Source organism: Seriola dumerili, unplaced genomic scaffold (assembly GCF_002260705.1).
Source record: "Seriola dumerili isolate Sdu_G_001 unplaced genomic scaffold, Sdu_1.0 BDQW01000025.1, whole genome shotgun sequence".
NCBI lineage: Eukaryota > Metazoa > Chordata > Actinopteri > Carangiformes > Carangidae > Seriola > Seriola dumerili.
This window is the reverse complement of record NW_019174280.1, coordinates 18748615-18775562: the sequence shown is the minus strand read 5'-3', so window position 1 is coordinate 18775562 and position 26948 is coordinate 18748615. Positions and strand designations below refer to the sequence as shown.

Sequence of the window (26948 nt, the reverse complement as noted above, 5' to 3'; positions counted from 1 at the left end):
TATATATATATATATAACTTCTCTTCACTAGAAATGACATCTGTAAGAAGTAACAGTAACAGTTTCCTCACTCATTGCTATCAACAAAGTAGCCAGGAATGATGGCTATTTGGAGAGCTACAGAAGAAACATTTACACATTAATTCATACACACATAAACGCACACACACACACACACACACACACATATATATATGTATATTTTTCTTTTTTTTTTTTTTGCTTATCCAAAGAGGACTCACCACCAATGATGCAGAGGTTTTCGTCATATTCAGACCTTTCACAAAAATTTATTTTAGGCACACATCTGACCTGGCAAGAATCTATTAATGGAAACACTGTCAGAATTTTGCATCAATCCACAGCAAGAAACAATAAACAAGAAATATAAAATAGACTTAGTAAGATAAAAACAAATAGCTGAATCTATTAGGGGTGAAAAAAAATTGTATTCAATTACTTAATCAAAAGAAGCTTAATCGATCATTTTTCATTTCCATTCTTTAAATTAAGTTCAGATACAATACTAGTTATGTTTACATTAGCTCTGTTTGATCATTACATTACATGAACTGTAAAAGATATGAGCTTACCCTTGTTGACAGTGAAACAGTTTGAGTCTGGATGATAAAAAAAAACATATTCAAAATCATATTCATAAAATCATATTTTCATCATATATATATATATTCAGCTTTATGTTTGTATCTTTAACTTTTAACTTTTAACTTAGAACAGTTTTAACTACTTTATAATGTTCCTGTTCTAAATCCTAAATCCTAATCTAAATCACACGCACGCACGCTCGCACGCACACACACACACTCACACACACACAAGCAAACAAAAATAGCCATTTTTAACTTTCTAGCCCTTTTGCTCTTATTTTTTCTACTGTGACTCCAAATACAGTATAATACAATTTAAATTTGTAGCATTCACAACACTGAAAAATTAAAATGTAAATTACAGTAATGTAATATCACCTTTGATATCTGTGGCTCTGCATTTCTCCCCATGCAGGACATACTTGAAGCACCCCCATTTAATATACCATTTTGAAATGAACATAAGATAAGAGCCATCCTTTGTCACCATTTGAGGCAAGTTTTTATTCAGTTCTGCTGTTTATTAAAAACAGAAATAAAGTTTAATTTGCATTCTGTTGAAATGCTGATTAATTTGTTTTGTGTATTTTTATTTGTTATTTGTGTATAACAAGCATGCTTTACTCACGGTCAAAAGTGGCATTTTTCTGCAGAAATAATGTGCAAATATCACCTGAGAGGTAAAGAAAACAGTCTTTTATAGTCTTACTATACTATAAGAATCAGACTATACTATATTACACTATAGTCTTACTCTTAAACTCTTAAAATCAGAATATTCTTATCACTCACAGTTATTCAGTGGATTCAGATTATACTGACTAAATGAGAAATAAATTACACTGTAAATACTTATTCAATAACGGGGCTTTTTTCTTTAGTAAAAGACTTAAATTAATGTTTATGTACTTTCACAAAAGGTAGGTTATGACAAGGAGACTCACCCTTCCTCCCAGACTTAGCATGATGTTTTGTTCCACAGCAACAACAATAATAAAAAAACTATACTAAAATAATTAGAGTATATTTACATTTTTTTTTTTAAATCCAAAAATAAGTATTCCAGATTAAAATCTTTTTCCAATATCTAGGAGCCATTGTAATTCCTTAACCCCTTAAAAAAGCCAAGTATGGCAGCTAAAAACATAGCACCTGGTTACCACAAGTTCTACGATTGGTCAGCTGGCACGGCTCACTTTTTCTCTAAAATACGTCACAACATACACACATTATAGTTTATGATGAATCAGCAACTTCTGTAATTAAAATGTTTATTATAGTTTTGACTCACTTTTATTCCAAAGCTTTTGTTTGTTGATGACGGCAGTGAAGTTATCTGCAACGACCACATTTTCCTTGTTGTTGCAGAAACATGCCAGACATTTTGTGTTGTGTCTTCCTGGGTATAAAACATCATAATCACACCAGATAACAAATAACAATGAAAAATGCAATATCTTTACAGATTATTATAGTCATAGTAGAGCTTACGTTTTTTTACTGTTGTCTAGTTTCATTCTCAAAAAATGCAATTCCATAAGGAAATAATACAAATGTGATACACATGCACTTGTTTGATTTTGAATAGAGTTACTGAGGTTCCTACCACATCTTTTTGTGCAGGGATTATTCTGAGACACACACACAGGGAGAATCCACAGAAGGCCCACCAACAAAAACCAAATCATCAAGCTCTTTTGCGTCATGGTCATTTGATGGCATTAAGTCTCGGTCAGGAGGTGTGATCCAATTTACTGCTTCAGTAGATGAACAACAAATATTTTTTTCAAAGTACATTTTCTATAAGGTATTATCAAGTAGAAATGACCCAAGTATTCTATTTCTTACCTTTCTCTGGTGCAAGTAACGTCAGAGCACTGAACAGCAGTGTTAAACAAGAGCAACTGAACCAGATGACTATGTTGTCAAAACGACTTTGCATAGCTGCCCACTGCTAAAAAATTTGTATTGCAAATTCAAAGTTCCTGAAAGAGTCATAAGAAGTTAATCCGGGCACTGTTCTCTAATGCAAAATAACCCAAACAATATTACCCTTGGATGAACATGCATGGGTGATGTAGCTAACAGTAAGGTTGTAATGCACAGTACAATGTATAAACAGCACTGTCCATTTTTCAGGATCATGTCAGTTAAATACTACTTTTTAAATATTTTTTAATGTAAAGTAAATGGTTAATAATAAAGAGCAAAGTATAGACAATGAAGAACATTTAGATTCGAATTTGAACTTTATTTCCACAGTTATTTGTCAGTTTTAACTGAGAAAAGGAATTTCAATAAGCTTCACCCCACACAATGTAACACTTTGTTGACTGTTCTTATTACATCAAACAAACTAATTAAACACTGAAAACATGTTAAAACACTGATAGGGCCACAGAAAGTATCAACATATTCACACTTAATTTTTGTTGTAAAATAAACAATGTTGCAAAATATTCATAAAGACAAATTAAAGGAATCACAACCATCTGTTAGTTTGCAAAGTCTGGCTGAAAAAAAAATTTAATATCTTTTTCCAACTGCAGATTCAGTCAAATGGTTGTAATGAACATTTTGATTCACTTTGTGTTATATAGTCTTTGCAGAGCTGATTTGCAATTCTTCTCTTTACTGCTGAACAGAAAGCTTGTGTTACTGTCAGCTGATCCGATCTAACTGTATTTATAGCACTAGTGTGTATTTTCCAATGAAAAATTTCCATTTACTGCAAGAGTGGGCTTTGTGCATGGCTCACTCTGTATTTGTTTCGTAGGCTACACTCATTTTCTACAGGCTGTTCATCAGAAGTCTGCTCAGACATTTCATTTTCTAGAAAAAACAACTACTTCAAGCAAAACAAGATATTATTTCTTTGTGATTGAATAAGCAACTTATATTTTTTCAACCGCTGAACTACTGTATTCCTACGCCCAAGCACACCAACTTTGAGCGCGCTGATCTGAATCCAGTGCTGGTAATACACCGACTATGCATGACTTTGTCCTCAAGAGGGCAGCACAGCGCTTTCGTCGCGTCTGTTCAGACTCGAAATAAGTGAAGAAGTACATGGCGGAAGTGGACGGCAGTCACCCTGCAGCTGAGAGAATGAGTGAACGACGTTGACCTACAGTGAGTAAAAAGAAAACACAACTATTGAAGACTAAGCTGGGGGGATTTACTTGCTGGCGTGAATAGCGTTTACCTGTAACTTGACCGTCTGTGCCGATGTTTGTATCACGGGATCTCAGTTTGTGTGTAAATGGAGTGCGTCTAGGACTGGTCTAGATCATCTGGAGCAAAGTGACAGTCACACCGAGGGTCCATTAATTCAACTGATTTCTTATCAGTTCGGCATTAAGGTTACTGTTGAACCTTAACTTAAATGTACCCATTTACACTCAACATGCAGTGGTTACTGTCGCCTGTACACCGTGTGTCTCAACCGGTCGACTAGTCGGAATGACAGGGGAACCGGCTCTGTTGAAATCCGAATCAGTGTAAAACTTCCCAGAGTAAGTAATGAAGTAAATGTGATGTATCCCGGATTAAAGAGTTGACCCTGACCATTTGAGAAATGTCTTTAAAAGTGACGTGTGTGGTGTGGGCATTGACAGGTTAAGTTATCTTTAATTGGCCAGTTTTTTAATTGAGGCCGGTGTGGCCGCGTTTCTAAGGAAATTGCCAAAACTAAAACTGTCTGTTGATTTATTGTGGTTATGTTTCTTTTAGTTTACTAATGACGTATAGATTGAGTTTACATCCATTTTTTTTGTTGTAATATCTGGTTTAACTAACCTACAGCTAAAGTCACATAGGAAATAAATGTTAAATCTTGGCCTTTCCTTTAAGGGTTCTGCTTCACATAATCCCATCTGGCACCTCAACTGTTCCCACTCTTTTTATTTAAGATATGTCTGCAGGTTGTATGAGGTGGGTGCTAAGCCATGCAGTGAGAGCTGTGTGTGGAGTCAGTCCGGGCTACAGGATGCCAGCATCAAGGTTTCTCAACTGCACTGAAAGATCAAGTATCATTGCTGCCTCCTGGAGCCGGTCTCCATTCTCCACAGCAGAAGTGGACACAGAGCAGACGCCTGCACCAAAGAAAAGAAAGCAGGACTCCAGAGCTGATGCCACAATCAGCAACGTTGGCCACTCGATCCCGCACCAACACATACAGTTGATAAGTGAGACAGGCGAGGACCTAGGCACCATCCACCGAGTACGTGTGATCAGAATGATGGATGAGCAGGGTCTGAAACTGGTGCTGCTGAATGCACACAAAGACCCTCCGGTCTACCAGCTGATGACTGGCAAACAGATCTACCAAGAGCAACTGAAATTGCGGGAGAAACAGAAGGCAAAACCAGGTACGCGGTGTCACGGCAAGGACCCGAATTAAGTGTCAGTTTAATACATGTACAACACAACCTAGTACTACTCCGTGGTTGAAGACGGTTGTATGATGTCTTGTGAGGCTCTGGAGCAGCTTTGTGAAGTCTGAAAAATAATCTGTCACCTGTCATCAGATTTAAGACGCTAGATTTATAACAGAAATTGTGGGTGTGGAGTTCAAAAGATGCAGGCATCTAATGAAAGACACTATTGAGTAGAATAGTTTTTATTTATATAGAACCTTACAAGGTGTGAGTAGTAAAGCAATAACATGTAAAAACAGATACCTTAGGTTGTTAGTGAAATTAAGAGATGCATTATGGGAAATGTAGAATCCAGTGTTTCTGGTGTTTGACCCATGTTAAAGACAAAACGTCTTCGATTTTGAATGTTCTTTTTTTTTATCAGCAGCAGGGCTGAAACCAAATTGTTTTCAGTAAAAATGAATCTGCTGATTATTTAATCGAACTATTTGATTCTATCAGTTTGGAAAATGTCAGAAGTTTTTTCTAACAGCCCAAGTTGACATCTTCAAATGATTGTGTGTTTTTTTTCTTGTTTGTAACAGAGAAAGCCCAAAGAAGTAATATAAGTTGCTGCAAACAGAAAGTATTTTCAATTTTTGCTTTACAAATGTCTGAAATAGTTGCAGAAAAGTTGCAGATTCATTTTGATTGGACTAATTCTGTCAGCTCTACTCACAAGTCCCACAACTTTAACACAGTGTAATAGTAAATTGCTGGACTGGCCCTTTAATCTTTCCAGCTGTCAATAAATATTAACAGCTTGGGAGCTGCTTGAACCAAGGTTAGTTCCAGGGAATATCCATTGATTATCTCCTTGACAAGCGATTTCCTGCCCCAAAGCTGTTAGAGCTATTAACTAATGTATCCTTGAGTTGAATCTAGTCTAGTGAAGAGGTTTCTTAAACGTCGTACACATAGTCTGTGAAACACAGTTTAACCAGTCCTGTATTTTCTCCACAGCTACTGTGCAGGTGAAAGAACTCACCTTTTCACCTGGCATCTCACCACATGACCTCACCACCAAGCTGAAACAAGTGGAGAGTTGGCTGGAGAAGAAGCACCATGTCAGGATTACTCTGCGATCGGGACGCAACGACCCCGCAGTCAACCTGGTGAGGAAGAACACACTGTTTTTGTTTTTGTTTTTTATGATTTATGGGAGACAATCATCTGTTAAATATTTTAAAGGATCATTATCAAAAAATACTTTCAAAGCAAATAACAGCAGATATGTCATTGACTTTTTTTAGTGTGTTACTTTCACATATCAATATCTCACATGGAAAGTCTTCCTTCTGCAGGACACAACTTTGCAGCAGATGGTGCAACAAATGGAGGTAACGGTGGGATTTGTTTCCCCGCCAAAAGTCATACGTGACGGTCGAGCAGCCATGTGCATCGTCCGTCAGCCTTCAGCAAAGGAAATCTCACAAAAAGGAAAGAAAAACACAGCGGCCACGCGGCCCGCCGCTTCCCGTTCGAAGAGCACTGGGAGCAGCACGCCGCCTGTTGGCACCACGGACACGGCAGAAGAGTCTAAACAGCAGCGATCTGATGGAAATTAAAAAAAATTCAAAAAAACAAGTCAAACTCTGTTCTTCACTGTCAAAGTTTGGCGTAAATCCCTTGATCAGATTCTACCCCTGGTGTCTTGTGAAGGTATTTAACAAAGCTCATTGAGTAATAATGATGCATCCAGCTAAAAGGTCTAGCCATTAGTTGTCTGAAAGTTCTTTGATCTTTGTCGGCCATGTCCTTTGAAGCTCGGGCCGAGCTACACCCTTCATGGCATATATACTAAATGACGACCTTTGTTTGTTTTTTTGTTTTGTTTTTTCTTTAAGGAATGAATGAATGAATGAATGAATGGGGCCTGATGTTTGAACGCTGCATTCAGTTCTGATACATCCATTACAGCCAATCATCACCTAAATAACTAGTCAGCTGGTTACCATAGACTTTGAATCACAAGTTTCATTAACTTAATGAAATAAAAACTGGGGGTGGCGTGACTTGGGGGGGGGGTGGAGGTCGAGACACCTGTCATCTCTCCACTGTTTGTGATAAAGACAGAAGAGGCGCTGGGCCATCACCAACCTCCAGAACAGCTTCAGCGCTCAGTGTCATCTCCTAGTCTCTTCCAGAAGATATTCCCTCGTTTGGTGTTTTGATGGTGGCGCTGGAGAGCTCTGGCCGTGACGTCCCGTATGCTTCGCATCATTAACATACTTAGTAAGCCATGAACTCACCCAGAGATATCTTCATCCAGGAAAAGACTTCTCCCACCAGGATATAAATGTGCCATCACACTCACAGATCATCTGTGTCTTATCAGCATTTTTTACATGTCACACAGTACAATCGGATGTTAACTGCTTATATATAGTCTGGCGCCCGTCTCTAAATGTAACCAGATGTTTGTGGCTCAATCCGCACATGTAAACAGACATTTAAAACGTGATGAACACACGGCTGAGACTCACACATACACTGATGAGCAGGTTGGCTGCACAGGAGTTGTGGATTTGGTTGCCACTCTGTGTGAAGCAAGTGAAGAAGAGACTAAATAGTTTGATGATGCGTTTCATAATTATAATAATGTCAAACACTGAAAGAAGCAGTGATTCTGGTCAACAGTGCCCCGTTTCGTTGTGTTCACAGTGTTGCAGGTGTGAGGAACACACAGTGCGTACCATTCTCTGCTTTATTCAAGATTCATATTTATGTTTTTGGTAAAAAATAAAAAATAAAAGCAAATTTGGCGTACAGATACATTCACTTGTCACAGATGTGTTTGCTCGACTCAAGTGTCAGTTCCACACTTTGTCAACACCTTTTCTCTAACAGCAGAGATACTGTCTGGAAACTTTTTATTCATTTATTCTTTAAAACTAGAATCATACTTTTCCTATACATAAAAAAGAAATCAAGGAAAAGAGAGAACTTAAAAACATAAAACCACCTTAAGGCCCAAAAAAATAAAATCTCTCCTAGATTGTGTTAGAAAAAAACAATGACAACAGAAGCAGCTTCACTAGCATGCATGAACAACATTTGTCAATAAGCCTCGAGTACTTTGTAGGAGGAGAAGGGTTTAACAAAGTGATAGTCCAGGTTGCCGCAGTGAGGGCACTGCTGGACGTTGCTGTACTCGGAGAAATACTGCATCCCGACTCGGACGTCCACCACTGGCTTCCCACAGTGCTTACAGTTGAGACGAGCCTGAGGGGGGGGGGGCACAGGTCAGTTAACAGGATGTTAAATTGAATGTGAGCGTGGAAGTTCATTCCTGACCTTGGGAAGTTACATGCAACAACCGACAGTGACCCTGGACAAGGGACTGAATGAACATCAGCTGTTTGCAGAGGTAGAAAGTATCTAAGCATATCTGTGCTTCAGTATAATCTTGAGGTACTTGTACTTTCTGCTCCTTTATACGTCTACTCCACTACAATTCAAAGGCAAATATACGTTTTATTCCACTACATTTAGCTGATAACTTTAGTTTGACGTCACTTTGCAGATTCAGATTACTGTTATTACAGGTGAAGATATGAATAATATAAGAATGTAGTATAAAAATAACCCCCGCCTTCACCAGCTGCAACATGTAAGTGACACATGAATTCATCAATTGATCTAGTCCTATAATATAACATACATTACACACATTATATATTTTGCATTAGTACTTTTGATGCTAAAACTCTGTAAACTTGTAAAACTTGGAATGCATGTCTTTCTCTTGTAAGTGTTTCTTCACTGTGGTGTTGGTTCTTTTACTCAAGTAGAAGATCAGGGGCTGGTTGCACAAAACACTTTATTTTCTACTTAAGTATGGCGCTTAAGATTTAATTTCTCCTTAGCTGAAGGAGTAACTTAAGGGTGTTGCACAGAGTCTCTTAAAAGGTTTCCTTAGTGTAGGAAAAAAGTTAAAAGAGATTTAAGGGTGTGGAACACTCTTCATTTTCTTCATTCATCCCCATAAAGTCGGCCATGTTGCAGTTAAGACGTCAGACGTACCTTTAGCTTTTGAACTTACTTCGGTCACTAAGATCTTTTGTGCAGCAGTTTAACTGACTTTAAGTGATTCCTTAAGTAACAGACAAAGATGAAGAGAAAACCTTAAACACTTAAAATGAACATTTTAAGGAAAACTTAAGGTGTTTTGTGCAACTGGCCCTTGGCTGTGTGTGGACACTAGATCGAAACCACTCACAGCATCGGGGTCAACGTCACTGACCAGGAGCCAATAGACAGTCGGATAACGATCAAGAAAGACATCTTCATTAGAGCCGAAACCATTATTTGATATATATAATGATAAATTTAATAGTTTCAGTCATTTTTCAAGCAAAATACCAAATGCTTGCTAATTCCAGCTTCTCCGATGTGAGGATCTACTGTTTTTGTTGTCATTTACCAAATATCTTTGGGTTCTGAACTGAGGATCAGATGAAACAAGCTATTTGGAAACATCACCTCTGGCTCTAGGAAATCAAAACGAGCAGTCTTTTGTTTTAGCAGAAAGTTTTTTCTCCATTTTCTCACAGTTGGTCTCTTGCGTCACTCTTTTGTAAAAAGTTAAATTGGCATCTGCTGCAGTAGACGGTAAAATCTGAGCACCCTAACAACCCATTTAACCTTCAAGAACAACAGTGCTGGCAGCTACTGGCTTATTGTCAAAGCTGTGTGGGACCTGCAGCTCTCCCCTTGCTTTAGAGCTGTCTGAGTCTGGCAGCGGAACAACATTGATGTGCCATCACCTTATAAAGCTGATTTTGTAATCGTGTTAGCTAACAGTTGCGTATTCACACATCCTGCAGAGCACACAGAGCAACTTTCACTGACCTCTGACAGAAGGAAATACCTCTTTGGTTTTTGGTCTAAAACTTTAACTAACTTTAACTTTAACTAACAAAATAAATATCATTTTCTGATCAGTGTTTCTACCTGGCAACACGGTGAAGCAGCCAGTATGTCGTAGGTGTACATGGTGCCCAGTTGATGCCAGCTCCCGTCCCAGCGTGACTTGCACTTGATGCAGACGATCTTGTGGACGCCTTCTAGACAGTCCACACAGATGGCGTACAGGTGCATTAACCTGCCTGTTAGAAATGAAGAAACGCCATCAGTCATTACATTTACTAAATAACAAGTCACAAGTCAGAACAGTCTGTTGATCAGCCAGGAAAATCAATAAAAATCACATTACATTTATCAAAATAAAACAAGTTTCTAAAGGAAACAAAACTGCAACTGCTGATGTGATTTCAGTTCCTAAATATCAGTCTAGAAAATAGCAAAATGAAACTTTCTCAGCTCTGTACAACTTCTGTGAATGACTCTCAGCGTGACAAAAAATGCCACATATGTAAAACGGTTGCAAGTCATTTTATATTTCTATAGCGCCCAGCTGTAAACTTGAATGCTTCCAAATAAAACTGGTCCTAACAGAGTCATGATTATTGTGTTCTGATGTGTTTTCAATTCCCTGCAAACTTGCTCAATAAAACAGCAAATGCATTTCCATCTTCATTTTCTTTCAGCTGCAACATCAAACCTCACTTTTTAACTCTATGGCACAATTCAACCACTTTTCCTTGGCCAACATTTATATTCGGTCTGACTCAAAAGCGTGAAAAACTAAATAAATCAACCTTTCATACTGGTGCATATCGAGGCGCGTACATATCAAAGCTCGTGGGCCAACACATCAAAGAAGCCTCATGAAAGTGAATATTTGACTGAGCAAAGATAGTATGCTAATGGTTTATCTGTTTTCTCCAAATGAACTGCTGGTGTGCTGGACACGGGGAGCTTGACAACAGTATTTGCTTCATGGTGTTTTTGTTGGTCTGTGCAGCGGATTGTCCTACGATCTGCAACTTCGCAGTGCAAAACACACGTCGATAGACGAAACAAAAGCAAATGTAGAAAACATCTTCACCTGTTTGAACGCACAGGTGCAGCATTTAGAAAAAGAAAAAAAAAAGCTGCAAAGTGAGAAAACACAACCACCGCATACAGAGATGCTGCCAGTCGACTTCAGCTGCTTCAGTGCAATGAGTTGCTGCAAGTTGATGTTTCTGTATACGGCTCAGGGCCACTCTATAACCCTTTTATTAATGTTGTTTTTATTGTTTCATCTTATATTATTGTTGGATATTTTATTCCATTGGAATTTTATATTATTTTTAATTTTAATTTATCCACCTCAATGCCATTTTAAATGTTTTAACCCTGGGTCAGCTACGTGACGCAGGGTACTTTGCTTTGAAAAGTGATATATAAATGCAGTTTATTATTAGCATTATAATCATTATTATGATTATGATTATTAGACTGCATCATAGTGCATTGGTTCCCAATCTGTGGGCCAGAGCTTCTTCAAAAAAAAAAGTGTAATATGTGCAATATAAGTATTTGAATGTGAATATGTTTATTGGTCCTTTGTATGCATGTTTTTAATTGTATAATAAAATAGTTTCAATATATGTGACTTAAATATGGAATTTGGGTTTTTTTCTTTATATTTTGTGTAACATAATCTCAGGTCCTCATGCCATGATCTTGAAAGCAGGTCTGACCTTGAAGGTGACAGGGGACGTCGTACTCAATCTCGTCGTGGCGTGAGGGGCTGAGAAACAGAGTCCCGTCCACCAAAGGAAACTGTTCAAACACAGGCAGCGCCCGGTGGCACAGCGCGCAGTTGACCACGTTTCTCTGGCTCGCACTGAGGGCTGACAGGATAAACCTGCAGGACAACATGAACAGACGAAATCATGATCACACCATCGTTAAGTCTCCTTGTTTTCCATGTAGATTTACAGCCGACATGTTATGTGAATATTATTATTATTTTATGTAAAGTGGCACTGAATTATTTCGGCATGAAGGATTTTGTGGTTTTAATGCTGATTTATTGGCTTTTATAGCTGTAATAATGTGGTGAAGTGGGGTGTAAACAATGGCTTCTTTACACATCCAGCAGTTAAGGAGCAAAATTAGCATTTAGTATTCAGTGCAAAGTCTAATATTCACTCTCTTTTAGCTTAGTTTTTGGTCTCTATCAGCTCCTGAGGGAAATATCTGGCTTTTTAGCTGCTAAATGCTCCACTATGTTCACCGGCTAATTGTTAACTTTCTCTCTGTGCCCTTTGTCACTGAGCAGGTAGTGTAAAGTGTGTTTTTAGAGCCTATGAGAACAGCGAGAGTGAACCAAAACAGTAAAATTGCAGCCAGAAAGCTGAGTTAATAAACACTAAAAAGCCCTTTTACATACAAACAGTCATGTCAATAACATTGAGTACAGCTGCTTTAAAAGTTATTCATTACTGAGTATTCAGGTTTATTATAATACGTGTTGATTTGATTGATAATCTTCACAGCTATATTTCTTGTGTTTTACGTTGTTTATACAGAACCATCAACAGAAAGGAAAATTACTGTCATGCATAAACAGTTCATGTGACTGATACACTGACTGGCAACATCAAAACCACCATGAGCTTTCACTGTGTTTTGGTTGCTAGTACTGATGGTGAGTATCTAGCAAATAAAATGAAAAACAGACCAAATAACGGCGCCAACTATTCTAAAAAAAAAAAAAAAAAGAAATGCAGGAAAAGTTTATTGTGAAATCCTGAAAGTTTTCATTTCGATCTGGTTCCTCAAATTGGGAGAAAAACAGCTCAAAAGTAGCAGTTCACCACCAGGACTATGCCAAGCAGAGTGCGAAATAAAGCAAAGTTTTTCTTTGATAATTCCTTCTTGTCAGTGTCAATGAATAGATTTTAAAATGCTGCTGTTGTTTTTTTAAGTGCTGGGTGGTTTAGTTTAGGGAGAAAATACATTTCTGATCTGCTGCTCTGCTATGAACTATCCACACCTCTCACATCATCTGGGACAGATACAGTTACTGCCCCCGGAGACCCCAGATACAGTTTTTATGCAACACATATCTGGAATGAACTCCCAGGAAATTTCAGATCTGCTCCAGCTGTCGAGGCTTAAAACCTTTCTGTGCGCCACTGCTTTATATTAGATTAAATTTGCACTGCACTGTAACTGTTTTAACTGTGTATTTTATATTTACTTGCTTAAAAAAACCTCAACTATACGTGTCTTTTTTTTTTTTTGCATGTTTATGTCTTATGTAAAATGTATAAACTCTAGCTGTAACTGTAGCTTTTTCTCGTGGTTTCTTTCCAATAATCAGAATCTTTTGTCAATATATCAAATATAATAATATTCAAGTTTAAGTTGGTCAGAGGAATGTTTCTATCAGATATTTGATTAGTGAGACAGGGCTGACAAGCAGACAAATCTGCTTTTATAATAACTTGAACTATGAGATATATGAAAACTATTCTGTTAACCCAGCATCTACCTGCGTAGCTCCTCCCCCTGGCCTGCCTGGGCATCATCCTCCATACGGACGTGGTAGGTGTTGAGTTTATGTCGAGGGATGTGGGTGAGGAGCTCCGAGAGGTCCAGCCTCCTCAGGAACTGCACCGGGTGAGGGTGGGTGCCGTCACCCACGCTGCCAGAGGTGAGGCGGTGGTGGAGCGGAAGGGCGAGGGACAGAGGCAGGGGGATAACAGACCCGGGGTCGAGGTGAGGACCGCCGGCTCCGCCGCCGGAGGCTCCCAACGAGCAGCCCCCGCCCCTGCTGAGGGCTCCCCCGACCAGAAGGTGTTTCCTCTGCGGGTCCATGTGGACGGCTGATTTGAGGAACTCTCCCAGCTGACGGGAACCCCGCAGACCTGCTCCTCCGCCTCCTGATCCGAGAGCAGCAGTGGGGGAGAAGGAGAAGCCGGTAGGAGGAGATTGTCCTGGGGAGTCGCATGGAGATTTCAGAGGAGGCCCCAGAGGAAAGGGTCCTCCTGCAGCATGTCCCCCTGCTGCTGCTGCCCCTCTCTCTGTAGAGTTCTGTCGGTCCACTGATTGTCTACGAGGTAACTCCTGACTAGAGGCTCTGTGGGACAGTTTACCTCCTGCTCCTGCTCCTGCTCCTGCTCCTGCTCCTGCTCCTCCTCCTGCTCCTGCAGGCACCTTACTTTTCTTAGGCTCCTCAAAAGGCCCGTCCCCAGACCCTACAGCCCCTCCACTGGCCCCAGTCCTGCCCGCACTCCTCTCCGATGGCTTCTTCTTGCGCTCATCCTGCATGCGTTTCACCTGATACCAGTCGGTGTCTTTCTTCAGGTGACCCTGGCCGCAGCGGCAGGAGCAGAACCTGAAGGCCAGGTCGTAGCCCTTCTTGGTCCACATGTTCTGCCGGCACTGCTTCTCGTTCCAGGACCGCGCACGGCCGATGCAGTTGAACTGGACGAGGATGGAGCTCTCCCACTCGTAGAAACACTGCAGATGCATCCAGTTGCCGTAAGGGCAGAGCTCGTTGTTGCAGAGCACCCGCTGGTAGTCGTCCTTCTCCAGGTCGATGGCCCGGCCGAGGCTGCAGCCGAGAGGGGTTGCGCACTGGACCTCTGATGAATAAAGACAGGAGAGGGGTGGGGATTAATCGATCAATAATTTGTGCTACAATAGGACAGAGAACAGTGAAAAAACCCAAGTGGCACCTTCAGTTTGCTTGTTTTCTCAGAGCAACAGACAAAAACCTATTGATTTTTTTTTTTTTTGGCTGCAGCTAATAATTATTTTCATTATTGATTAATCTGCCTATTATTTTCTCATTTAATCAATTAACTGTTTGGTCTAAAACATCAGAAAATTGTTAAAATGTCTCTCACAATTTCCTCTAGTCAAACTGTTTTCATGTCAAATGTTACAAGGTCAAAGGTGACTGAGCCAATCAGAGAGGATGATTTTCTTCTGTTTATTCTCTTCCCATATTTACATTTTAAACATCGTTTAGAGAGATTATTGCTTCAAAATACTTGTTTTGTCTGAGAAACATCCAAAAACCCGAGATAAACAATTTACTCTGCTTTAAAACAGAGAAAAGCTAAATATCCTCATATGTAAGAAGCAAACGTTGATCATTTTCGCCTGAGAAGCGACTTAAATTTAAAGCTAAATCACAGAATTTTGATAATGGATTAAACTCTTGTCATTTTTCAAGCAGAAATGCCAAATATCTGCGTCTCAGATGTGAGCTTTTGCTGCTCTCCCTTGTCTTAAATGATGGTAAGCTGAATTTTCTGGGATCTCGGACTGTTGATTGGTTAACATAGGCATTATGAATATGTTACTTGGGTTCAATGTCACTTTAACGCTTTGTAGACCGAACAATTAATCTGTTAATTGGGAAAATAATGTGCAGATTAATCAGTAATCTAAGTAATAGTTGGTTACAGCTCTGAGATGTTTTTCCCCCTGTAATTAGACTGATTAATTGAATAATGGATCAATATCTTCAACACTAACAAAGTCACAGACACTTCGTGGAAACAACAGCACTGATTTAAATGGACAACAGCACCATTAAAGCAGTGTGTCTCCATCATAAGTTACATTAGCAAGGTCATCCTCATCACACACCAACAGCACAACACGAGATGCAAATGTTAAAAGACTGATTCCAGTGTCCTTTCTGCCTCATTGGCATCAATTTATAAAATTCAACTAGGCCATTCAAGCCTGTGAGCAGCTCTATTCAAGCCCTGCCAATTGTCAAGTCTGGATGTGTATCAAGTAAATGTGGGCACACAGTCTACACGAGGAGCAGCTCATGATAATACACTGTGGGCGTGTGTGGGGAGGATAGTTTCCTCCTTCCTTTTCCGGTACACTGTCAGTGCTTTTTTTTTTTTTTTTTTTTAATATCTTTCTAAGTCACCATACAATGGAGAATCACTCCGTGCATCACTTTGCTGGATAAAACTGATAAAGTGCTACACCGGGTTCAGACTTGGCCATGAACGAATCTTTAAATGAATCTTGTTTAGACACAGAAACCCGGGAATAAAATAAAATCACTTCATGCAGGTATTTCCTAACAGTTGATTTAACAGTGGACTTGTATCATCTGCTCAGTATTGTCTTGATGAACTGATTCATTGTTGGTCAGTACAACATTAGAAAATTGTGAACAATGCCAATTACAATTTCCCAGAGCCCAAGGAGTCATTATTATATTCACACCACTTGTTTTGTATAAACAACAATAAACAACTTCACTATAATTTCAAGACAAGGAAAAGCAGGAAATTGATAAAGCTGCAACCATCAAGAGTTTGGCATTTTTTGCTTGATAAATGACAAACAATTAATGGATTAGTTGCCTTTTTGTTTACTCTTAATCATGTAACCAATTAATTAACTTGTTTAAGTGGGAAATACCTAACTTACAGTAGCCTCTGTTCATTTTCTGTATTGAATTCAACAGTAAAGTAAGATTAGTGCTTTTTTTAAACCTAGGCCTTGTTATATAGCACATTACATTTATAAGTCTTATTACAATGTAATAAAAAGACTAAGACTGTAATATAGCACTGTACCTAAAGATGGTGATGGTGTGAGATGATTTTTCAAACTCAAAGTCTGTTTTGAGCCATATTTATCATATTAGTAAGAGGGCAAGAAGGCAAGCAGGGCTACAACTGTAAGTCTGTGTGGGATGAAGTTGAACTTGACTGCGCAGACAAGCGGCGAGGTATCAGTATTACCCCTTGAGGAGGAGGAAGGCCACAACCAAAAACTGTGTGGACAAGGTGCGCGTCAGGAAAAGACAGCTGAGGCCTGCACACTAAACGTAACAGCCATCGATCATTTAATGAGAAAGAAGTGCTGCATTGAGTCATTCAGACTCCCCGATGCCACATTAGACAACAAGGAATGTTATTTTTTTTTTTTTATAGGTGATCATCCTTTTTTCCCCCAGGAGGAGCTCGACGCGCCAAACTCCATTAATAGATTTTACAATTTAAGGGTTATATGCTTTCGGGAACTCTTGAAACCTTTAAAAACATGAGTCAAGACGATTTACGAAGCAAACATCAGTTGCTGTACACATCGGCGTATAGACACGACAAGCAACGCCTGCTTTTATAATATTTAAACTTGTTTGCCTACTGTTCCCACAATCGTCTTGTACCAAAACAAACCACGGTGCCTGTAAAAAATCCGTGTGAAGCAATTACACAAAACGAGATTTCAATGCAGGTGAAATGCACTAACTAGTCACTGGTTCACAATACACCGAAAACCAAAAACAAAACCTCTCATTCATACAAGGCCGTAAGTCGTGATCGACCAGTGTAGGCTGTATTTGCCGATAATCGAGGAACAATTAAAATGTCAAGGTTTTCGATCGAAGTTTGGTACGCCGTTCTCTCCAGGTGGGAAATAAGTGTAGGGGGAGGTAGAGACATTAGCAACGTCGCAGTGCATGTATGTCACAGTCGCACAGACAAGACAGAGCTTCCCCTGGCAGGAAGGCAGCATCACCAAACTTCACTACATCTTTGTCCGTTTCCTCTCTTACCACTTGAGCGCTCGTTTCTGGGTGCAGCCGCCGCGGCCGCGCCTCCTGTTGCGGCCGCACAGGCTCCATTTTCCTGCTCATCTCCGCTACTGTTAGTGCGTTTGCTTTTCTTTCCCTTGTTGTTCTTCTGGTTGGGCATTTTACAGGATTCGGATGTCAGGGTTATTTTCGACCTCTATCAGCGGCTGCTGTCAACGCTGTCTGACATTTCTGTGGACTCCATTTCTGCAGTGGGCTCTGGTGTTTCTGCAGTGTTTTTCTCTTTGTGTTGTTGTAAGTCTCCTCGTGGACGACCGGGAGGTTTTTGTGCAGCTCTGACAGCAGCAGTTTTAACGAATTAGCTGCTATAACCTTTAAGAGCGAAGGCGTGTCCGTCTCTTGTTTTGATTCCTGCTCTGCTGTTTTCTTCCACCCTCTGACGTCACAGGACCCGCCCCCTGCCATTGGCTGTCAAAGACTTAGGGCTGCGTTTAAGAGCTGTGGGAAAGTCCGGATTTTACAACTTCAAATGCTTTTGTTAGTTGATCGAAAGAAAATTAATAAGTAGCTACTTTGATAATCGATTCATCTGTTCCATTTTTTTCAAGCTAGGGCTAGATTCTTAAACGTCAGGATTTGTTAAAAGAAAAATAATAGTTAAATTAATATGGTTATAAGCTAAATATCGTTTGGTTTTGGGCTGTTGGTGATATATCACCTTTGTCTCTTCAATCAATGAATCAAAAAATAAATTATAAATAATAACAATAGTTAGTTGAAGCAAGATTTTGTGTGCATATTACATGATAATGTCCAAATCACCAAAAGAGTTCGCACACCGAAATCAATGACATATTTCCTCTTATTTAAATGATCAAATATGAGCACAGGAGGAGATGCACAGATATTTCAGCTATGCCTCCTTCAGTTTGAAACAATCCTTCATGGTTGGATCCTTTCAACTTTCACCAATGAGTGTCAGACTTTGGTAATAAGTTGGCTGACACTCATTGTCTTTGACTGCCATTAATTCCAACTAAATAAAACCTTTTTGTGCTTTGGACTTTAACTCTTGCCGTATGCACCTCAAGTGTCCTTTTTTTTTCTTTTTTAGCTCAGTGATCTAAGTAACTGGAAAAAGCTACTTTTTTCAAACCATTGGACATTGGTTAGTATGATACACAAGAAAAAATGCAAATAAATGTATGTAAAGTTGTGAAAAACAACTGTACTTATTACCAATTATTCTAGTACTATTATTTTTTACTCCATAAGACTTCTTCATTACTCATCCTCCTATGCTTTATCAAAAAGGTGCTGGTGTCATCAAATAATCAAATAGCAAGTTTGAAAGTGAGAGTAAAAACAACAACATTTGTGGTGATGAAGTCCCGTTTCTCCAGGCTCTGACTTGGTGGTTGTCATCAGCAAGTAATCACAGTGAATACAGTGTTGTCATAGATAAATGTAGGGAATTAATTATTCTCACCAAAATAAAGAAAAACAAAATAAAAAAATAAAAAAAATCCTCTTTTTGACCACAACCTTTAAACTCTCCTAGGAAGAAACAGCAACTGGCTACACCTGCTAAAAACAGAACAGAAGATAACCATGGTGACACCAAAGTGCAGTTGCAGCATCTGGGCAGTGTTAAACAATTTCAAGTTACTGAAATCTGCTGTGTCAGATATTCCCACAGTACCTCAGTGCAGCAGCAGACTCAGCTAAGAGACTGGAGACTATAAAGTTGATGAGAAGAAGTGCTCAGCACCACAGACCTGTGGGGGAGGTATCACTGTCTTATTTAGCACTATGACAGCAGATATTTTATCAGCCTAGGTGGTGCTATTTCAAGGCTGAATTTCTCATCCTGTCTCCTACATGCAGTAAATTTAACTTGATAGAATTCACTTAGGGATTGCTTGTAGCTTACACATGCAGTTTAGTGAAATAGAATATTTTAAATCAATTCAAATCTCTGTGCATTACCTGGAGCAAGTGATAAATGCATCAGAAAATACCTATACCATCAATGGTATTAAAGTTTAACTAAATATTTTACACACCTTTTTTTTTTGGAGAGATGGAGGCACCAAACTCCATTTATAAATCTGACAATTTAAGACTACTTACTGTTGAAACCCGTTAAAGCATGACTAAAAACGATTTATGGAACAATAGCTGCTCCTCTCCAATTCCACTTGCACCCAACACACCAAGAGACACCTGTATTCATACGTCAGTTTGTTCGCCTTTAACCACAAACTTCTTGCAACAAAACACACCATAAGGGTCCCTAAAAATCAGTGTAAACCAATTACACAAACTGTGATTCCAGTGCTGTTATGTACTAGTTATTTTGATAAAATTAGCGTAATATAAGCTTCTCACATTTCCCAAGATTGTCACTTTTCAATGTCTGCTACAAATCAAAACAACCCAGTCAAGCAATAATTTTGCATGTCTCGTCTCAGTATCACACATTTGGTTTTATGAGTACAGTAAGCCTGATAATAATGTGAGTAAATGTGTAAATGTGAGTCCAAGCCTGTTTTAAGATCAGGTTATATTTGAAAAATCACACATCAGAGCAGGCCAAACGCTTGAAGTGTAAAGATTTTATTCTTCCAAGTGTATTCCACAGTAACAGACACCTCCGTTCTTTCAGGAATGTGTTATTGCCACTACAAAAGACAGTGATGACGCACTCGAACACGTCATGCAGGCATCCCCTTAGTTCACAGAAATGGCTCGAGGTATTGGCACTGATCGGATCATAACTTTCTCCTCTTGCTAAATGCTGATTTGTGATTGGCACTTTTTCGAAAGCCATCTGAAACTCACACCAGGGAGACACAGTGAGCGCAACAAAAGCAGGATAACCTTAAAATCCAAAATGACCGTGATGCAAGCAGCATGTTTCTTCCTCTCTCTTGCTTTTCTCTATTATTTCCACAACTTTTACTGACTTCTACTTAGCCCATTAGTTTACTCATGATGATTATATTTCACGTGATTGATCTTTTCTTTTCCAGGCTACATTTCAGTTTCGTTCATAATTAGAATATGATGAAGCTCATTCTCTTGATTTTTGGTCCTTCTGTGCAACAAACACTGTCAAAAGAACAATCGAGAGAATGGTCTCTTATACCGTTTAGACAAAAAATATCAAGTCAAACTTCATCAAACAACCAACACCTGAACCTAAAAGATTTAGCTATAGGTTGACACAACAGCAGTGAATGTGACATGGGCCATATAAGACTTGCAGACCAGGTGTCGCTTCACGAGGTTGATAATTTGTCACTGTGAGAAGCAAATAACTGTCTGGTGTACGGGTCATAACAAGAACAAGGCCCAATATGTAATGAGGAATAGAACTAAAAGTTTGATATTACGCAGCTGAGAACAACAGCTGCAGAGTAGATGTTGCGTTCAAGCCCGTTTGATTGTTGCTCCTTCCTGTGTATGTTACAGTTACCGAAGTTATGGAAACTCAAATGGTCAAAATTAAATAAATGCATATGATATTACTAAATTAATTGCAGGAGTAAACATAGATAAAATATGAAATATAACCATTGCGAAAGAATCCAAAACATTTTTACAACTTTGAAATGTTTTTCACAATAAAAAGGCTTTTTTTTTTTTTTTTGTCCATTTTGTCATGAATGCCAGGCAAATACTGTACTAAATGAAAAGTGGCATTATGAAATTAAATGGTCACTTAGAAAAATGGCTTTTGAAATAAAAATGGACTTTACAAAAAGCTACTTTTTGAAATAAAAACTGCTGGAATTAAATAAAAATGACATGAAATGTTATTGTGAAAAGAAGCAGGATAAATAACATTTCATATTTCTGACAAGAGTTTATTTTCAATTAGATTATTTCACAATTATTTCACATTCCTTGTTTTATTACATGTATTGTCTGTATTAATTCATATGATTAGTTATTCAATTTTGACCACTTTGAGCCTCCATAGTCAGCGACGGTAATTGGTTTTCAGATATTTTTGCTTATAATTTTGCAAGTGGTGAGTTTTTGAGATGGTGGGAAACAGAGAAAAGTGGTCACACCTGTTATGCAAGTTTCATTGGACCTACAGTACAAAATAAAAAATGCTAAAATTAAAAAAAAAAAAAAAAAAAACCTAATAAAACTATTAATCCACATCTTGTGTCACAAGTAAGACACCTAATTTAAGCCATAGGACAGTTATTTAACATATTTTGGTCGTGTTTGGTCCTGAGAATCATTACAAATTCATCTTTTGCATTTGGCACCAATCACCCTGTAATGATACATCAATAAAAATTGCACGAGAAATACATTCGCCATTTGTTAATCAACTATTTCTTATGAAAGGCAAGTTCTGGAGTTTGTTTAACAGAGAAAATTCATTATTGACCACATATAAAAAGATGGAATAAAAACTACTCTTGGACATTGCAATGAGTACAAAAAGGTGCAAAAGTCTTACTTAAAATGCACTTGCACTTGTCTCTGTAGTTTCTATGAAGGAATTGTTGTTATATTTCCAAAAGCACTGGTCTAATAACGTCTTTTTAAAAAGTCCACAAGAGGTAGTATAAATGGCTCATGTAAACAATAAATGGAACAGCCATTTGGCGACACTGTTGGTGGATACGCACTATACACTGTTTTAAAGTTGCACTAGATCAATATGTGAAAAGAACACTCATTACAATACATGATTTTTGGGCAATGAGGTCTGACTGTAGCTCCCGCTGCCACTTGAGGCTGATAAAGGGAGAATTTTCTAGTGCAGCTTTAAGTATCTCTTACAAACCGTTTGTAAAGATCAGAGTGCCAATTAGACCTTTAAAGAAGAAGTCTGTTAAAGTTGCTAAATCTAACCAGTATCTTGTCCTGTGTGTCCATTGTTATGACACTGATATCATCAAGAGAGGCATTTAGTTGTAATAATTACCTTATACTGTACTTTTCCCATAATTAACAAAAAATATCCAAATGAATGTGTTGAAGAAACTATTACATTCCTGATTTGTGTGATTATAGTCTTGAGAGTGTATCAACGTGGCATTTCAGACCTGCGGTTGATAAAATGGCAGCGCCTGAGAAAGAGAGAAACACCACTTTTCCTTGTCATCTGAAACTATCGATGGGGCTGTTGGTAAGCCTATGAAAACCCTAAAATATTCTCAAATTTGGCACAATGAAATCAAATGAAATCGTACGCAGACATGCCAGCTGGGTACGTTAACATACTGTTAGGTCTAATCTGTTTGGCCATTGAGTTTGAGTTTAAATACTGAGCCTTTAAACATGGAGGAAGATGACTGAAAACAGAAGCTCAGTGACAAGCCGGTACACTACAGAAACTCAGTATTTGGAAGGATTCAGTGAGACCCACAGTTGCTAGTGGGCCGCCCCGTCCAAATATCGCTCTCATTCTTGGAGCAGGACGATATCAACGTTGTCATGGACGCCCTGCAGAAGCAACTCGCCCTGGAAGTCGATCACCTTCTTCTTCTTGGCAGCCTTCAGGGTGCCCACCAATGCCTCGAAGATATTGGCACAACGGTCGTCATTAAACAACACTCCAAACTTCACGGTGGTTTGACCGTCAGCATCTGAAATGAGAAGTTAGCAACAACTGTGTAAATTGATTTCCTGACAATCCTACAATATTTAAATAATAATCCTTACCATTATCGTTAAAATGATTGACTTGGGATTGTTCACACTTTACTGCTGTTGTTGTTGTCACACCAAATAACAGCTATGATTGCTGTGCTTGTGGCAAATTATCAGTTTATTAACAAGAGAAATACAAACAGCAAACAAACACTCCCTTTTAATTGGTTGAGTTTATTATGTCAGTGTCAATATTGGGTTTTACCTAAATGTAACTGCTAGCGATGATAGCTTTAGGGCTGCAACTACCAATTCCTTTCATTATCATTTAATCTGTTGATTTGATTACAACAAATTGATGAAATTCAGAATCAAGATGCAAAAATGATGCACATGCTCATATTAAATCTTCAGGTTGCTTGTTTTATATGAGCAACTGTCCAAACCCCAAAGATACTGAGTTTACAACGCTATGAAGAAGAGAAATGCAGCAAATTGTTGATTAGTTTACTGTTGATCGATTAATTGACTAATGGTTTCAGCACTAAGTGGCTTTGCAGCAATTTTAACACTGATTTGTCAGCAGACCGTTCTTCTCACCAAGTGGGATAACATGGCTATTAGAAATTCCTGATACGACTTAAATGCGGCATTGGCGTCAAACATAGAGGCATGAAAAATAGACTCTACTGAAAGTGAAAAAGACACAGGCAGGCATGAGACAAGACAATCATAAGAGTACAAATACGTACAAGCACAAAGTGTGTAAATATACATCTGAGGCAATGTACCACTGTTACTGTGGTGAGTAAATAAAACTGACATAACTGTTGTACCTTAAAGCCCTCAGCTAGAGAGACTCAATTTCTTTATATACACACACACACACACACACACACACACACACACACATATACACATACACACATACACATACACACACATATAATAAATAACTGCATTGACTCTTGAGAAAAGGTGTGTCTGCGTCTGCTGTGGAAAATGGTCCAGTGAAATATTCTCGAGGCAGTGTGACCTGGTATATTCATGTATCCAGCATTAGGAGTGGTGAACTAGAACTACTGATCAACATCACATGACTGCATGTCAATAAAAACTCATGAACAGACTTAAGAACAGTTGAGCTATGGTCAAGTACTTCAAGAATACAGAGAATGAAACATGTGTCCTATAGAGAGTCTTAGCATGGACTCACTTTTACTGCCGAGTCGCTGAATCTCCTCCACCAGCAGATTTACTTCGTGAGCGACATTCATTGTTGCTATAGGGGGAAAAAATTGATGAACAAGAGAAATATTTTAATCAAAACAGACTTAGCTTGTAATAAGTCCTCTGGCTTCTTTAAAGGTTCAATACAATTTATCAAATGCAGTTATCCCTAGTACATAACTCTCATGAGCAGGGAGTGCCCACCAAGCCAAACTATATACAAGATCGTGCCATTAAAATGTTGTGTTGCCTCTATTAAACACTGAATGCCTTCTTAAATGTAGCATCTTATTCATCAAGGTCCATCCCTCAAATCGGCAAAAATTTAATCCAGCAAGCAGAATCACTTTCAATTAAATGTTCAATTTCCAAACTGACATCATGGGCACTTTCAGCAAACCAAGTGTGAAATGATTTTAGGAGTATTTATTTAAGTCAAATTAAGTGCTGCTTGGTGATCAACTGAATGCCGAATATTGAAAAAGAGGGTAGTAATTCAGACTAAAATTAAATTTTTAATCTCCCGATGACTGAATTGGATTATCAACAAGGCAATGGCATTTTTGACAGATTAGTAAACGCAGTCTTGGACTGAGAGTTTCTCCTTAAAAGAAAAAAAAAGGAATCATGACTAAGAATTACTAAAGCGTTTAATTTCCATTAACCAATCATAGACAAAAACACTCGCACAAACGCCACATTTAATATGACAATTGACTGTGCAGCATTCAGCGGAACGTAACAAGCTGCAACATGGATAGGGCGAACTATCAATGCGGAAATAGAGGATTAGCGCTCAGAGCTAGCCATCACAAGGCACGAATGCTTGTTGTAATTCATTATTTTGGGTGAGGGATATTCATTCATATGTGGGAATTCATTCATGTGTTCTCAACCCGGTGATGTTTTCCATGACTTTAGACGCAAAAGAGGATTTTCCACTTAGCAGCGGATATGAGCTCGCCGGTAACGTTAGCTTCTAGCCAAATGATCTGCTGAGGGAGGACCGAGGAGTTGCTGAGATCGCTAAATGTGTAGTGGTAAAAAAAAAAAAAAAAATCAACCCAAGTCAACAGAAAACAAGCTTAAAAAAACATGTTTACATGTACATAATTACCTTGGTTCTTCTAATTCGTTTTCCTTGTAATGAGGTGATGGACGACTTTCTGATGAATCGGCACCACCGCCGGATAATGTCGCTAGATTCAGGGTCAGCTCGGAAAATTTCCACTATACTGATTTTATAGAACAAATGATCAAGTGGCACAGAACTCACTTAAAACCATTTCCGTGTATGCTTCTTATGCTGCTGTATGTGTCACATAAACATGAAAAAAAAATTCATATACACAAATCAAAGTGTTAAAATACTGAAACATAGAACCAACAAGACTATGTTGAAGTTGTCTTGAAAAGCACAACTTTCCCATAACACTTGAAGGCACCATAAAAGCTCCTTTGAATTCATGGTGACACATAGCCATATTTTCACAGGCACTGCCCCATATATGGCAAAGAAGAGGTAGGAGTTGTCTTGTGTTTGTTTTCTGCCTCTGCATAAAGGTTTACCTTTTCTAGTCATCTCAGAGCGGCTGACACAGCTGATAAAACAGGTGTTCATTAAGCAAAAAGGCAAACTCTCACCACAAAATTGAAATAGCTGTTGATATCAGGCCATTATAATAATTTAATGTGCTCAATATCTGCACAACTGTGGGTTCTTAAAGGCACAAAGAACACACACGAACTCTGCAAGTGATTGCATTTTGAGCAGATTAAAATTGTCAATTTTTCTTCACATCTTTCTTTGTATTTCCACACGCATTTGTTCGGGATGCCTGCTTTTACATAGTTTCTTAGTTATTTCATCACCATCCTGTTCCTTTCTGGTCTCCGGCCTCTGCAGCTCATCAGCATGACCCCTTCTTTGTCCCTATCTCCCTCTGTGCCTGGGGTCAGCAGTTAGTTTCAACCATGGGCCAATTCGTCAGTGCCAGTGTCTTCCAGGTGCAGTGGAAGATGTTTAATTGATTGTTGTTTAATTGTTATTTAAGAATAAAATCAATTCATAAAACTGGTCACTTTAGGATTGTGTCCCAGGGCAGATGAAATTTCTACCGCAAATTGAAAGCTGACAGAGTTTCAGCAGTGTATATTTTATTACATATTTATTTATTTTCTTTGTTTCATTCTTGGACTGTAGTCAGTAGATGTTTAAAGGTCAGATTTACATGTCTTTCTACATTACATTTGTGCAAAATCAAATAGAATGTATAAACAAGAACGAGAAAATCTCATTTGATGTCTGGGGTGGGATTTTTTTTACTGGAGGGCCAGATTTGGCCCATGGGCCACTGTTTGCCTGCCACTGCTATATACTTCTTCCCATTCCTTTCTTGCCATGTGTTTCTTGTTTCCTCTCCCTATGTCTCTCCCTCCTTCACCACGAGTCTGGATTACCAACTGGGTAAGCAGGTAGCTGTCGTGGGCCCCCAGAACTCCAGGTGCTCTGACAGCTACTGTATGTCAACTTGTTTGTGCTAGTGAACTGGAAATGTGGTTGTATGCACCACCAAAGTACAGCATCAAGAGGCACGATGAGGACCTAAGATCTGTTATCTGTTATCTGATCTTAAG

At 38.7% G+C, this 26948-nt stretch overlaps 4 protein-coding genes and 1 long non-coding RNA gene across 6 annotated transcripts in view; 1 reads left to right on the top strand and 4 right to left on the bottom strand.

The window, feature by feature from the left end:
• The window catches only part of LOC111239802 (adhesion G-protein coupled receptor G2-like), a 9473-nt gene extending 8857 nt beyond the window's left edge, over nt 1–616 (bottom strand). The window contains exons 1-2 of the mRNA XM_022769714.1: nt 594–616; nt 243–323 (exon numbers count right to left, since the gene is read on the bottom strand). The gene's annotated coding sequence lies outside the window, so the exon portion shown is untranslated. The remainder of the gene's footprint in view (nt 1–242; nt 324–593) is intronic.
• Nucleotides 617–1246: 630 nt separating this feature from the next.
• On the bottom strand, nt 1247–2507 carry LOC111239796. Its single transcript, XR_002665888.1, has 4 exons — nt 2457–2507; nt 2215–2365; nt 1900–2007; nt 1247–1281 (listed from the first exon to the last, which is right to left on the bottom strand). It is a non-coding gene; the product is annotated as an uncharacterized LOC111239796 (long non-coding RNA).
• A 1115-nt stretch (nt 2508–3622) lies between these two features.
• On the top strand, nt 3623–6613 carry mtif3 (mitochondrial translational initiation factor 3). Of its 2 annotated transcripts, none has more exons than XM_022770405.1 (4): nt 3623–3740; nt 4520–4978; nt 5990–6141; nt 6331–6613. In XM_022770405.1, the coding sequence occupies exons 2-4, from the start codon at nt 4522–4524 to the stop codon at nt 6592–6594; spliced, it is 873 nt and encodes a 290-aa protein (XP_022626126.1). In that variant the 5' UTR covers nt 3623–3740; nt 4520–4521; the 3' UTR covers nt 6595–6613. The 2 variants fall into 2 exon arrangements, with proteins under 2 accessions (XP_022626126.1, XP_022626127.1); XM_022770406.1 differs by lacking the exon at nt 3623–3740 and adding an exon at nt 3757–4123.
• A 445-nt stretch (nt 6614–7058) lies between these two features.
• Nucleotides 7059–18029, bottom strand: heca (hdc homolog, cell cycle regulator). Its single transcript, XM_022770404.1, has 5 exons — nt 17478–18029; nt 13422–14517; nt 11620–11786; nt 9983–10137; nt 7059–8251 (listed from the first exon to the last, which is right to left on the bottom strand). Exons 1-5 carry the CDS (start codon nt 17614–17616, stop codon nt 8087–8089), a joined length of 1722 nt encoding a protein of 573 aa, XP_022626125.1. The 5' UTR covers nt 17617–18029; the 3' UTR covers nt 7059–8086.
• A 2025-nt stretch (nt 18030–20054) lies between these two features.
• abracl (ABRA C-terminal like) lies at nt 20055–25515 on the bottom strand. The gene is made up of 3 exons (XM_022737883.1): nt 25429–25515; nt 24298–24363; nt 20055–23077 (listed from the first exon to the last, which is right to left on the bottom strand). The coding sequence occupies exons 2-3, from the start codon at nt 24356–24358 to the stop codon at nt 22893–22895; spliced, it is 246 nt and encodes an 81-aa protein (XP_022593604.1). The 5' UTR covers nt 24359–24363; nt 25429–25515; the 3' UTR covers nt 20055–22892.
• Nucleotides 25516–26948: the final 1433 nt, after the last annotated feature.